We start from the raw sequence: 14,197 nt of genomic DNA, 5'->3' as shown, positions 1-14,197 counted from the left end.
CATACTATCATACATAAATAACTATTCTCTCTCACACACAAAAACAAAATCTCTTAAACGCACCATCATACTCTCGTACACACACCACTATCGTCTTTCACAAACAACTATAATCTAATAGAACATTATAATAGTACAGTATGTGAAAGAGGATAGTAGTATGTGTGTAATCGGTAAACAATGTATGTAAGACAGAATAATAACCTATATAAGAGGGAATAGTATTTCATGTTAATAACAATAGTCATATTTGTAAAACAGAATAGCAGTGAATGAAAGGCCGAATAATAGCTTATATAAGAGGTAATAATAGTTAATGTGAATGACTATGTAGGTATGTGTATAAAACAGAATGATAGGGTTTGTGCATAAGAATAGTTATGAGTGTGAGAGAGTATGATTGAAAAGGAAGTGAGTTTGATTGAAAAGGAAGTTGGACTAAATTCTCAGTTCCTGATTGGCTCTACGTTTTTCGTCAGACGGACACCGCCCAAGAAAGGCAGTAGAATGCTACAAATTTTCGCTATGCAACCTGAAGAGTAAAAGGGTCATGTCCGTCAGAAAGCAATGACTGTAAGTGTAAGCCTTACACTTACACTGTAAGGATTAGTAACTTGTATTGTGTTTATGTGTTGACATTTGGAGATGTTTAAACTCAATGAGAAAATGCGTTAGCATTCGCGCTAGCGTTAGCATTCGCGCTAGCATACACGCTAGCATTAGCCATACTAGCCTGTACACATGCTTATTGAACAGCTAGTGTAAATAACCCCATTTGTGTTCTGTGAGACGGAAGCGGATGTTGCATTGTTTTTGTTGCTTTCGTTGCAGTTTTATATACGTCTTAAAGGGGACCTATCATGCAAAATGCACTTTTGTACGTCTTTTATACATGAATATGTGTCCCCGGTGTTCCAGGGAACTCACCAAGTGTCAGAAAACACAACCCTCTCTATTTTCCTCCATACCCAAATCTCTAAAAAAGGGGCTGCAACGGATCTGATAAAAACTGATCCAGATTTGAACACTGTCCTGACGTCAGGACAGTGGCGCTACGGCTATTGGGCCAACTCCACCAATCAGGAGGAGACAGCCACGGCCATTGCCGTTCGAAAGCGCTGGAGACGCTGTAGTACATATGCCAGGCCTGTAGATGGTGCTGTTCTCACAGAATCTGCCCTTGGCTAAAAAATGTCAAATCGAGCAAAATGAGGCATGGCTAAAATGCATGATCTGTTTGGTATTTAAAAAAAAAAAAGTATAAATATGCCTTATATAGGTATGGTCCTACACTATATTATTAAAATATAGCATGATAGGTCCACTTTAAATGTAATTTAGGTTAACTTCCTGTTTCATTTAGATGTGTTTATTCTGAAGGCGAGTTAACGCTGTTGACAGGAAGTTGTTGTTGCTATGGAAACAACATGACTGCGAAAAGAAATATCTTCTATAAAGACGGAGACTTTGAGCATCTTATTTCAGACTCCAGCTTACTGCTTCCTGCCTACTACCTGCCAGTTACCTGCCTAAGACCTGCCAAAGACCAGTATCTGGGAATGTTAAGCCCTCCCACTATTTTCCAAGAGGGCGTTGCCAGATTTTCAATTTCAGGATTTAACCAGGAGATGGCGCTTCCCTCACAGAAACAGGAAGACAGCTTTTCATGGACTTTCAGTTTTGTTTAGAAGAGCATTTGAACACATCAATATTTTAGATCAAATAAAGTATATCTAATCTTGTAATTCAATAATATATAGTCTTTATATATTAAATAACTATGGCCAAACTAAGACTTAGTTTTTCACAAGAGAAAATGCAGATATTATATAAAAAACAAAAGTTAAAATCTTGTTTTTAATGCCCCAAGAGCAATAAAAACACTTGGTAAAAAAAAATCCTGAGTGAGGCTTTCATAAATTGCATTTAGCTGACGCTTTTATCCAAAGCGACTTACTATTTAATAAATGATAAATGATTATTCATAACAAATATGAGTGATGTGTGATTATTATTCATGCTATATACTGATATAGGGCTAAGTAAGCAATCAATCCTGCAAATTAACCCTTAGTTGTTCTATATATTTATTCAGACAATGTGAGTAGAAATACAGAAATTCTGCTCCCTCCCACCTAAGGCCAACGTTGCAATATTACAACATTTCCCTAAAAACTTACCAAAACGTAAACATTTTTAAAACTCTTTCACTTCTGCTCCAGAGGCCAGGGGTTAAATTGGGATTTGATATGTGGGGGGGCTCTGTTAGAAGGTGCGACGGGGGGGGGGGAAGAGGGAGTTAGACGCTCGTGAATTGTCAACGGGGGGGTGTTGTCGGCCGTAAGCGAACCGGGCCGTTGGCGTCCGGCCGTTCTGTGATTCTCCAGAACTCACAGCTGGCCAGGGATAAGTCCTGACTCTCCCAACGGCCAATCCGTGCCTCCCCTGACTGCACGTTGCTGACACACACCGCTGCAAACTCTCTGCACGGAGGAGCCGCGGAGGAAGAGACACATGTTCACTAAGCCGAAAAAACTATATCCGGTCACAGTTATGCTATTTTAAAGTAAATTCAACACATATCGACCCTAAATATAGCATATATTAAGAACGAGAAAGTGTTAACATCGTTTTTTGTAAACATATGACAAATGTGCGAGGGTGATGACATCAGAGCATCGTCCTATGGGCTTAGCCCCGGATAGGTACAACAGGTATTCACTCAGAGGGGGGTAGGTACTAAATGCCACCCATTTACATGTAGGCAAACAAAGTCAAAAATCAACATACAGTAGGGGGGTGGGGGATGGTGAACGGTATGTGGGACACTGAAAAGTCTATGTTAATAAGCCTCAGTCACCTTAATTCATGTAATAAAAACATCTCAGGTCAGTAACACTGAAAGCTAAATGTGCAATACCATGTTCAGCTATGTTACTATTTATAATGTTATTGTTGTTACAACAGAAGATGTGTTTCTTTATATTGAAGTTAAATGCATCAATCTGGTGCACTTTGAGGGCAAAATTAAGAGATTTATGGATACCGCTGGAAAAAGCTGCAGTACATATGCCGAGCCTGTACGTAGCGCTGTAACTTCCTCCACAAAAGCAGCCTTCTGTTTATTCAACGTGGTGGGGGCCGAGGGAACCGGGCAGAGTTTTTCGCCGGTCAACGTGTGTGAAAGTTGAAATCTTCCTTATTGAGCTTTAAAACAAATGAATAACAACTATATATAATAATAAAATAAACACCGGCTGTTGTTATGCCTGCTGTAACGTTAAATTACTCCGTTCTCCGCTTAAGTAATTATGCCGTTACAAGCTTCATAGTTGTATTTATCATCTAAATTTGCCGAAACAAGTTTAATATTCTGAAAGCCAAGACTTTGTTTATTTGAAATCAGATGAAAACAAACTGTAACGGACCCTGCCGTGTTATCTATGATTACTATGCCTTACTGTACATTCATAATTTCAGCCGGAGGGAGGTGGGCGGCGCTGCGGAGGAGCAGATTGCGAGTGAGAGGTGCCCGTCATCTTCCCTTTACAAGCTTCACAAATGTATTTATCGTGTGATTTTGGAAATAAAAGTTTCATATTCTGAAAGCCAAGACTTTGTTTATATATTATACGTGGGTAGCTATGACGTCAAAAGGAGTTACCGTAAATGAGAGCTGCCGTAAAAGTGTTTCTAGGATTTCTAAACGAACTATTACAGCTGTTATAAAGCATTAAATAAAAAGTCATGAAAGAGATAAGGAGGAGAAAAGGTTTAAGGAAGTAAGCAAGGAATACAGAATGACGAAATCCTCTGTTTCACGCGATGTCGAACATTGAAGACAGAGGACGGCGGTCCCCCAATCTACACAGCGGGAGAACGAAGATCATAAAGCTGATCGGAGGAGACATCACGATCTTTCCCACATTAGTGCAATTCACCTATACTTAACCCCAAATAAAAGAACCCAATAAAAACAGTTGTTGAATAATAGTGAAGTCACGTTGTAATAACAATAACTCATCTCTCGGTTTGAGTGTTCTTTTTCTGCTTTTCTGACTATTTCTCATTGTGGGGAAAAATAACACCCAGGGTCCTGATCGTTTTAATGAAGTTGAATACAGAATATTCATATTTGTCAGTGATTTCATGTCAATTCGGCGAACATAAACATAAATGATCGTGGTGAAGATGATGATTAAATTAGGATTAAAAATCGGGAGAGCCGGCTGCATTTCCTCTCGTTCGTTTTTTTCGACTAAACAACATTATTTTGTTAAATAACAACTTGGTGATGTTTTGTAAATGATTACATGTCTTATTTAGCACAGACTATGATCCTATCCGTGACATATGGATCTTAACAAAGATCCGCTATACATTAGTACCAGACATACTGTACATCCAGCTTACTGTATCGAAGTTGATTTCACATGAGCTCCAGTGTGGAACCCCACTGCACCCCCTGGTGGATCAATGATCCATTGCAGCTGGCTTCACAATAATTACATTTATTTATCACGGGGGCGGTATCAAGTCAGACTGGGGGCCGGCTCTTCATCACGAACCGATCACGGGCCGATCACTGACCGTGCACGAGCCAATCACGACCCTCGCGTTTCAAACTGTCTGAAATAAGATGCTCCATCTGTACTGCAATTCCTCTCACACATACACTATCATGCTCTCTCACACACACTACTATACCCTCATACATACTGAAATTCCTCTCTCACATACACTATCATTCTCTCTCACACACACTACTATACCCTCATACATACTACAATTCCTCTCTCACATACACTATCATTCTCTCACACACAGTGTTCTATCTTGCATACACTACTAGAGTATTATATTGTAGTATGATGTTGTCTGTAAATGGGAATAATAGTGTTTCTAAGAAAGTACAGTTTGGTAAGTAAGTTTGATTTATGGCCCAGACAAAAGTGTGTGAAAGAGTATGATTGTGTGTGTCAAAGTGTTTAGCAATATGTATAAAATAGTTTAATGATGTGTGAGATTCTGATATTGTTTGTAAGACCAAGTGTGAGTTGTGAGCTAGACGGCCTCACACACACATACACACACACACACACACACACACACACAAAACCCCCGTCTAATTCAGCCCACTCAGACTCATTGTTAAGGGGACATATTGGAAAACCATTAGCTCTCATTATGCTTTATAGCCGCCCGTTCTCCCCATTCTGTCTTTTAATCACAATCCATCCCTGTGTGTGTGTGTGTGTGGCTGTATGCATGTGCGTACACTACAGCCACCCTCTGCTCAGCAGACAGTAATGAACCACTTTCACTGTAATGCATTTGGGACACCACAAAGACCTCCCCCTTCCTCCCTTTTTATGGGGGAGTCAATGGCACAGGCGCCACCTTTTATGACAGCCTATCGGAGCCGCAGCAATGTTGTGTATTCACAAGCCATGTTGGCCAAATGGGATCCAATGCTGTGCGGTAGAAATAAAAAGAGATTGGCGTGAATGGGATATGGATTTCCTTTTATATGAAGTCCTCGTAGAGGTACAACACCTTTATAGAAAACCTTATGAGTATCCGTTGGCTCCTTGTAACTCCAAATAACCAGACGCTCATAAAGTGCTGAATATCCTGTTACTGCTCCATATTGAATTGAGCTCTGTTTTGATCATCCATGATACCGTGTGTGTATGTATGTGCGTGTGTTAGGCTGGCAGCACAAAGCAATTTTGACCATATGCTCTGTGACGGACACACAAAAAAAAAACGTTCCCATGCACGCACGCGCGTAATGAGTGGATTTAAATTCCGGTTTGTTCTCTCCTGGCCAAGGCAACTGTCATCATTGTGCAGCAAAACTCCCATAATCCATCTGTGGCATGACAGCATCCTAACAGCTCCACTTCGCAGCAAGAAAAGCTATTCTTTTATATCTCTCCATTTCACGATCTCTTCCTTTTCTTCTCCCATTTTTACTCCCCCCTATTCACATTTCCCCTCCGGACTGGTTTTTATTCTTCTCTCTTGTCTCTGCTCGCTTTTCCAATTACAGTTTTTTCCACTTAATCTCCTTTTCCTCTGGAAACTTTTATCTGGGTTTGATTACACAAGGGAGGTTCAGTTGGAAGAAAATGTGTGATGGCTCCAAATGATTGTTGACCATCATGACGATGGTAATAAAGATATTCCTAATAACAATTATGTTACAGAGATGAGAATGATGCTGTTAATGATGATAATCAAAATGGAGATAAGGATGATGACAATGAGAAAGATGATGGCGGCGACAATAGGGATGATAACGATGCTTGCTGGCTTTCTAAGTGGTGTCCATGTTTTCACCTTGTCCCAGATGGAGAGAGACAGACGGAGGGGACGGACGCCAGCCGGAAGAGGGACACTCGCTCCTCCGCCGGCCACCACAAGAGCGAGGACACCAGCGACAGTAGGGAGGACGATGCTGCAGTGAGTCTCTCTTTATGGCTGTCTTTCTTTGTTTTTGTTTCTCCGCTCTGGGCCGAATATTAATGCAATGTCACAACCTAAGCACACACACCCACATCTTTCCTAGGAAGCAACAATAGGGGTTTATTGCTCATGGAGGAGCTCATCAGGCTCCAACAGTCACGGCCCGCTTCTTAATCATCATCAGACACACAGGGCTCCTTTCTCTGTGCCCCCTCTGATTAATGCTCCAACACGGTCTCCTCTCTATAATTGGAAGGAAAAAAAAGTATAATTCACTATAAAACAGATACAGGTTAAGGTGTATATGCGTTTTGCTGATACAGGTGGGGAACATTGCAGAATTTGTAATCAGATTTTATTGTTTTGAAACCTTTTGCTCATTAATACCTATCTACAGTTTGGCCTCCTGACCCCGTCCCCTGCCCTGAATATGAGTAATGTTTTCAGCTCAGGCAGACGTAAAGATATATTGTGAATTCATCATGCAATCTAACCTCCTCCTCAAGCACGTAGTTCTGTGATAGTTTCCATAAGGAGAGATGTGAAAATTCGACTATATCCAACAGCAGAGTTTGGACCACCTCCAGAGAGCATTACTGCTCGGTACATGCAGCAAAAAACCTCAGAGACATTTTGACACTCAAACTCCTATTTCCCCGGACATTGGGTGGATTTTAGGGTTAAATACAGCAATGTTGGACCTACTCAGAAGCTCCAAATTAGGATTATTATCAATCTTGCTCCGAAAACGTTGACAACCCAGTGTAAATGTTTTTCAGTCTGATCTGAATGTCTGCTAAACAGTATTACAAAGAGATATTTGTGATTGGGGTAAAAAGTCATTTACAATCAAACACAACTGCTTATTTCTGCTTGTCCGGTCTCAACAGGGTAAAATGTAATACCAAAATGAGATTGAATAAAGCTGAGTTTTATTAGAAGTGTGAGAGAATAGAGAGTGTGATCTCTCTGAGATTTAAGAAATAACACCAAGAAATGAAGTCAGACTGGTGTTGCTCTTTTCATAATTGCCAATCTTTCTTCCTCGAGATTGCCGTTCGGCAGCGGGAGTAAGAGGGAAAGATGGCATCACAGCACGCCAGTCTAACAGAGCAATTAAATATTCAATCCGTTGAGCAAACAATACAGTGAAAGATATGTGAATAAACTTTAAAAAAATGTATTTAATACCAATACTATTTTAAATAAGGGCTCCCTTTTTAAAATGTAATAACCTGGTCCAAAAATATCACAGCACCATGTTTGGTTCAATTATATTACAAATCAAATCATGAGATAGATGTAAAGATTGATGAGCAGGCATGTGAAGAAAGTAGATGCAGGGTTTCAGATCAATGGAAAAGAGCCGACAAACTAGGTGTAGTTAAGAAATACAAAATATCACTTGTCACTTTAAGCCTGCTGAGCAGTCAAAATCACACTGTTCCTCTTTATCACTCACTTTAATTTAATCAAGCAGTGTCCTGTCTTCTTTCCTAAAGTAATGACTATTTTAATACTCTCTTCACCCTTCATCCCTTGGCCTTGAGGCAGGCAATTTATTATTACTCCCACCTCTCTCAACCTCAGTCGAGCAGCTTTCCAGGCCAGCACTTGCCACTCATGTTGTCGGGCTCTCTACCTTGAAATGGTATCTGGCCGGAGGCTCAGGTGTACGACTACCTGTGGTACGAGGAATCTGGCCGTGAAGGCAAGCAATCTGCAGCAATTAAATGTTCACACGTGGCCGGCTGTGGCTATTTTGGCTTCTTTTTATATAAAATAAGCTAAAACAGTTGTAGAGCAAGGGATTTAGACGGACACCGACTAATGGATGTGTCAGATAAAGTTATTGGTATTTGTGTAGTGAAAAGCTTTTATCTCTCTGCCTGTTAGTGAGCATCATTACACTGGGCTATAAAATAAATCCCTGAGAAGCTTCTGTGTGGATTGAATTCAAATGAAGAAAAATATTTTCTTTATTCTAAGTAATGATTTAAAGGTCCCCTATAATATTCTTACTCTCAGTTATATATACAAAACATGTCTCTGAAGTGTTTGGTTCGAAATACCAAACGGATCATGTATTATAGCATCCCATAATCCCCTCTGTTTCAGCCCTGTTTCAAAAGTGCTGATTCTCTGTCTGTTACTTTAGATGAAAATAAGGAGCCACGCCCCTCTGAGAGATATTTGGTTAAAAAGAACACAATGGTGCTCTAGGAGGAGATTCAGGTGATAAGGTGGGCGGTGTTACCTTGGTTGGTGATTGGCTAATGGTTACACAAGCCTAAACATCGTTATGACATCATAAAGTGGCCAAAATCTGATCAGCTCATTTTCAGACAGGTTTTTATATAAATGGATCAGGACAAAAACAGAGGGGGTCCTTTTTCCTGAAACGTTCAGAATCTCTTAACACAGAGGGGACACGTGTTTATGTATAAAAGACATGAAAAAGTCGACTTTGCATAATATGTGACCTCTAATCTATTCTTAATTTGTCTTTTTTCCATATATAACTGATAATTAAGAACCAATTTATAATGTCTTACTATATCTAACAATGTTGTCTGTCTCTGTATGATGGTAGTCACACTGATTTCTGACCTGCATCAGCAGTGTAACATCATTTTAGTTCACCATCCAAAACATACTCTGCTCAAGCTGTGGCTGCAGGAGTTTAATCCCAAAGTTAAAACCCAAATTGTTGGGATATCGCCGCAGTTCTGTTGACTAGCTTAGGGCACCATCTGAAAGAAAAAGACGATACATCTTATTCCATAAAATGCAGTCGTCTTCAAAATCGATTTAAGTGGAGGCTTTAGGAAATGTGCTCGAAGAGATAAGAGTCATGAAGTGGAGCTGGCAGGGTTTTTTCTTTTTGTGAACGTCCCTCCTCTAAACTCTACAACCTGCCTGATAGCGTTAGGGCTCGTCTTCTGTAACAGTTAAATGGAAAGCGGCTCTTGGGATGAGTCAGTCTCCCGCACTGAAACTCAAATATTCAGCTGCACTGTAAGCATTCTGCTGAAGTCACTTCAATGTGTCAGAAAGTTTATGGCAAAGCCTTTATGGATTTTAATAGCACCGCTTTGTCATTTGTTCGTTAAACGGCGGCTGATAGATTTGGTTTGCTTCTAATAATGATCACTTGGACGAACTGTGTTCACACTCGGACGGTAAACACGCTCTAAATCATCACAATTACAATATAGGAGATAGAATTGGCCCGTTGCAGGAGGTGCTTAGTTGGATTTACGATCTGTAAAGAAAAGACTGAACTCCATTTATGGTTATCTATAACACCGCTTTGTATCCTCTCAAATGTGTGTGTGCGCTCACCCTTAGGACATTTTCTGTAAGGCTCTATAACCACATCTCTCTTCATCTATAAGGTATTAGCCCATTTATTAGCTCTTTGTTTCAGCAATGTTTGACCTCATAAGTGTGTGCTTTTATGTGTGTGCAGGTAACATACCCTGTTTCACATTTCTCCCTGGCTGCTCATTCAGCACCGACATCTCAAGGAAATCCAAAGGAAGATAATTGACAGCTTCAGTCGATGTGACGAGAGCGCTCCTTCACTTAGACAATGTCAGAGCCAAAGGCCAAAGCTGTCGTCCTTGTTTGCAGACCTGATAGCCAAAGTTAGTTCAACACCAGACGTGCGTCCAAGAGAGAGAATGATGGAGAGGGTAGAGACAGATTTGGATGATTTGGTGTGTTTAATGTGCTGTGATATGGGTCAGGGGGACAGAGGCCCTTCTCCGTTGTTTGCCTCCTTTGTTAATCTCCTCTAATGTTTTGTTCTGCACTAATAGCTCACTAAAGCTGCCATTTCAGACATTTCAGACAATGAAACCAAAATTGCACAGATGACAACAAGCAGAAAAGCCCCTAAGGCTGTGAGCACTCAAGATGAATAGGAAGGGGAATGACCTTATTGCAATTGGGCAGCACAAACAGCAGGGAGATTCAAGGACTGTCACCCACACACAGATAGAGAAAGATTTCGGTGCATCTCCTACTGCTTAAATGAATTTAATGAGGGCTTTTTTGAGACCTGCAACAGAGAGTCTAAATGGCACTCTTTTCATTCGCTTCACCTCTCTGTGTCCCACACTTTCTGCCTCCTGCTTCCTCTCTTAAAGTGCAAGTGAAAGAAAGGGCTACAGTAAGTGGTATCCTTGGTGCGAGAAAAGGTAAAAGTGTGGATGCTTATTTTTGATAAAAGCCTTGTAAATGTAGCCTGCGACTCTCTTGTTTGTTTTGAGATCGATGGAGCAGCAGAGAGAAAAACCTGTGAGCACATAACAGGGATAACAGGATTGGTGGAATAAGAGAAAATCAGAAGTAAAGAGAGGTGAGCGGTAGAGGAGCAGGAAGTAATTACACTCCTTTCTGCCTCTGTGAAAGGTTCCAGCAAATGTTTCCCTCTGCACCTTTCTTTCTTTGCCTGCAAATCACAGAGATTGCTGCTTAAATAGATGACAAAGTGTGTCAGGTTAGGCAATTACAGGAACCAACTGAGTGTTTCTTTGAATATATACATTTTATTTGTGGAAAGACATAACAGTATCTTTGTGGCCACCTGCTTTTAAAGATAAACCCTAGAATTGATTTAGAACAGTCACAAAGTGTGTGTGTGTGTGTGTGTGTGTGTGTGTGTGTGTGTGTGTGTGTGTGTGTCTGTGTGTGTGTGTGTGTGTGTGTGTGTGTGTGTGTGTGTGTGTGTGTGTGTGTGTGTGTGTGTGTGTGTGTGTGTGTGTGTGTGTGTGTGTGTGTGTGTGGTGTGTGTGTGTGTGTGTGTGTGTGTGGTGTGTGTGTGTGTGTGTGTGTGTGTGTGTGTGTGTGTGTGTGTGTGTGTGTGTGTGTGTGTGTACTCCTAACTGGTTACTGTTTTTCTGTTTTACTACATTTATATAAAGCTAGGTTTGTTTTTGTGAATACACCATTTGGTGTGTGTGTGTGCAGTTAATATGGATGAGCAGTTTATTCTGTTTTACTACTCGGATTGCTTTCGGGGCTCCACTTCTTCATCTTTCATACCTGATGAGAGCAAGAGTAGAAGGAGGTTTGGTGCTTCACAAAAGGCTGGAGGACAAAAAGAGACAGAAGAGAAGAGCAGATGAAACTGCGATTCATTATTATTGATTGAAAGATAAATGAAAGCATGCATGTGTCCAGAGGTGTTTTGCTTGACAGTCACAGATGTTAGATAGATGGTTATTATTCACACAGACACACAAACAAGATTGGAGAAAAGAAAACTAAAGATTGACAGTTGCCATGTATGGGAGGAACTTTTGGTATTAAAATTAAATTCTAGTATTGCAGTATATTAATAATTATATTTTGAGTTATCTATTGTCCCTGAAGATGCGTTCAACTCCTTGGACGTGCATCATACTGTATCCCTGATTGTATCTAGCTCCCTATATAGCACATAAAGGGCAGGGCAACGACTCTCAGTGCACTTTCCCAGATATTAATAAGGTGGGCGGTAATTGGCCAGTTAGTCAGGGTAAAGGCCCGCAAATAAGGTCATGGAGATGAGAGCAAGGGAGGAGGAGTGTGAGGAAGTATTTCACAGGAGGCTTCAGATTAAACGTGGCACCATTGTCTTTTACCTGACACAGATTTGAATCATAGTGGCAATTTTACAGCAGCTCATAAACTGCAGTAACCAGGCCTCATTGTTAACCTTCAATTCCTTTTAGGGCTGTAAATATGGCCGCCTTACACCGCTCTGGCCTTGCCGATAGTTTATGGGAGATGAGAAGTATCTGGTGCTGGCACTGGGAGAGAATGATGAGCAGCACAGGGCACGGACTGACTAGTAAATAAACACATGGCTGATCAGAGAAACTCCACTCTGAGTGCATCGCACAGATTTGACCGCGATGATGCTGTGTGCTCGAGACGGGTATCAGGCTTTGTGTAATCTGTGAAAATGGACCCAAACATAGGGGATTAGCGCCATAGCATAATTGCTCAATTTGGCTTTTAAGAGTTGACCGTGGAGACCAGTGACACATGACTCATTTTTTTCAGGTACCCGTTACATTTATTTAGCATTTCAAGAGTTGTCACAGATTTGAAAGGATTGTCAATGAGCCAGGCAGGATGAAGCATCCAGGCGGTGACTCAGTGGCCTGATCTCTGACATTTGGTTGAGGGATTTCTCTCCTGCTTATTGGATCCGCGGCCAGCCAAGTGGAAATGGATCTCCTATGAGGCATTTGGTACATCAGCACGAATGCCCAACCCCAGGATGTCTGAGCTCACACTGCTTTTATTTCTGCCACTTTTCTCGTGTGATTTTTCACCCATTTGACCAAAACAGGTGAATCACATTTTTGTCCTTAATCAAAATGTCTTCTGCCAACTGGAAGTCTGTGGAGTGAAGCTGAGAACAGCTACTGGTTGACAGTCTAAATGGGAGATAATAGAGCTATTATTGGTGTACTCCTCTCTGTTCCTAAGTAAGCAAGGCAGTCAGCTGTGAATTATGAACTCAGAGCTTTAGATAATGGTGGGTCATTTCCCCTCGAGGCGCCCATGACAAATGGAGCGGTCGTAGCAGCGGAAGGTTAAAAGACTGAATCTGAGACAGGGAGACAGTAACAAGCTATACAGCCAACATAATAGCCCTGAAACCTTTAAGAGTAAAGTAGTCATGAAAACACGAGGTCTGACTTTGTCATTCAATAACATCACTTAAGAAGTCTACTGAAACTCGCATGAGGAGCAATTCAAGGACAAAATATGAATAAGGTTGTTAATATTCTTAAGATTGAACAAGTGCTGCAGTGAACTTATTTTGATCTTAGAAACAGTGAATCCGTTGAGCTTCCTGCTAAGTGTTTCATTTCAGGTTTGAATGGCTCAATTACCTTGCCAGGACACATTGAAAACCATCATGTATTACAGCTTAGGTATTTTTTTTGCCATCTTGGCTTATAATTATATTGTGCTCAACAAGTTAATTGCTGAGTTTATTGAACACAAACCTTAAAAGCAAAACGGCAAACATTAAAATTGATCCCGAAACCGTTGTTTCCCATCTCAGAGTACAGACAGATGTCATGGTTCTACTTCAACCCGACGCACCAGCTGTGGTTGGTTTTCTTTGAAAAGGAGGGATTACTGCTGACATTTGCCTTGTGCTTACTTTTGGTTTTACCCTCAAATAAATGCGTTTATGTAATATGTGTGGTATTGGCTTGTTTATAATCTGTCCGACTTCTCTTCTTACATACGTTGCACTCGTAACAATGGCCACAGCTATAGAAGTTTAAGTGTGTTGTGTACAAATCTAAAGGACTAGAGCCCCAAAGTACTGACTCTTATGAAGCGATGCTCATCACCTTGATAATGAATTCATTCCCTTGGATGTACGTAACTGATAACTAGCTGTAACCCTGCAGACTGTGACTTATGATTGTGATGTGAGGCTATTTGAGTCAAGAATACTTTGTGCTCTTGTTGCTTCAGTGCTTCACTCATTCTGCCCATCACCTCTCAGGCATTTGTCAGCCTGGTGTTTGTTCACAGAGGATGGAGAATCAAGCTGAGGGCTCCAGCACTGAGCTCCACATTCTTTGTAATCTGCTACAATACGACTAGATTCCAACACTCAAGTAGGCGTGCAGACCTACTGTTGAAGTTGTAGATAATTCCTACATCCACATAGCAACCTAAACAAAGGAATTCATGACCG

The 14,197-nt window shown here is 40.9% G+C and overlaps 1 protein-coding gene across 2 annotated transcripts in view; it reads left to right on the top strand.

Moving 5' to 3' along the window:
• b4galnt4a (beta-1,4-N-acetyl-galactosaminyl transferase 4a) overlaps positions 1-14,197 on the top strand; it is a 151,125-nt gene that overhangs the window by 53,255 nt on the left and 83,673 nt on the right. For both annotated transcript variants that reach the window (XM_034141108.1, XM_034141107.1), the window contains one exon: positions 6,356-6,468. In XM_034141108.1, coding sequence (XP_033996999.1) covers positions 6,356-6,468 — 113 coding nt within the window. The remainder of the gene's footprint in view (positions 1-6,355; positions 6,469-14,197) is intronic.

The sequence above is a fragment of the Trematomus bernacchii genome, unplaced genomic scaffold (assembly GCF_902827165.1).
Source record: "Trematomus bernacchii unplaced genomic scaffold, fTreBer1.1, whole genome shotgun sequence".
Taxonomy (NCBI): Eukaryota; Metazoa; Chordata; class Actinopteri; order Perciformes; family Nototheniidae; genus Trematomus; species Trematomus bernacchii.
The sequence above is the reverse complement of the archived record's forward strand: the minus strand, read 5'-3'. Positions and strand labels throughout refer to the sequence as shown.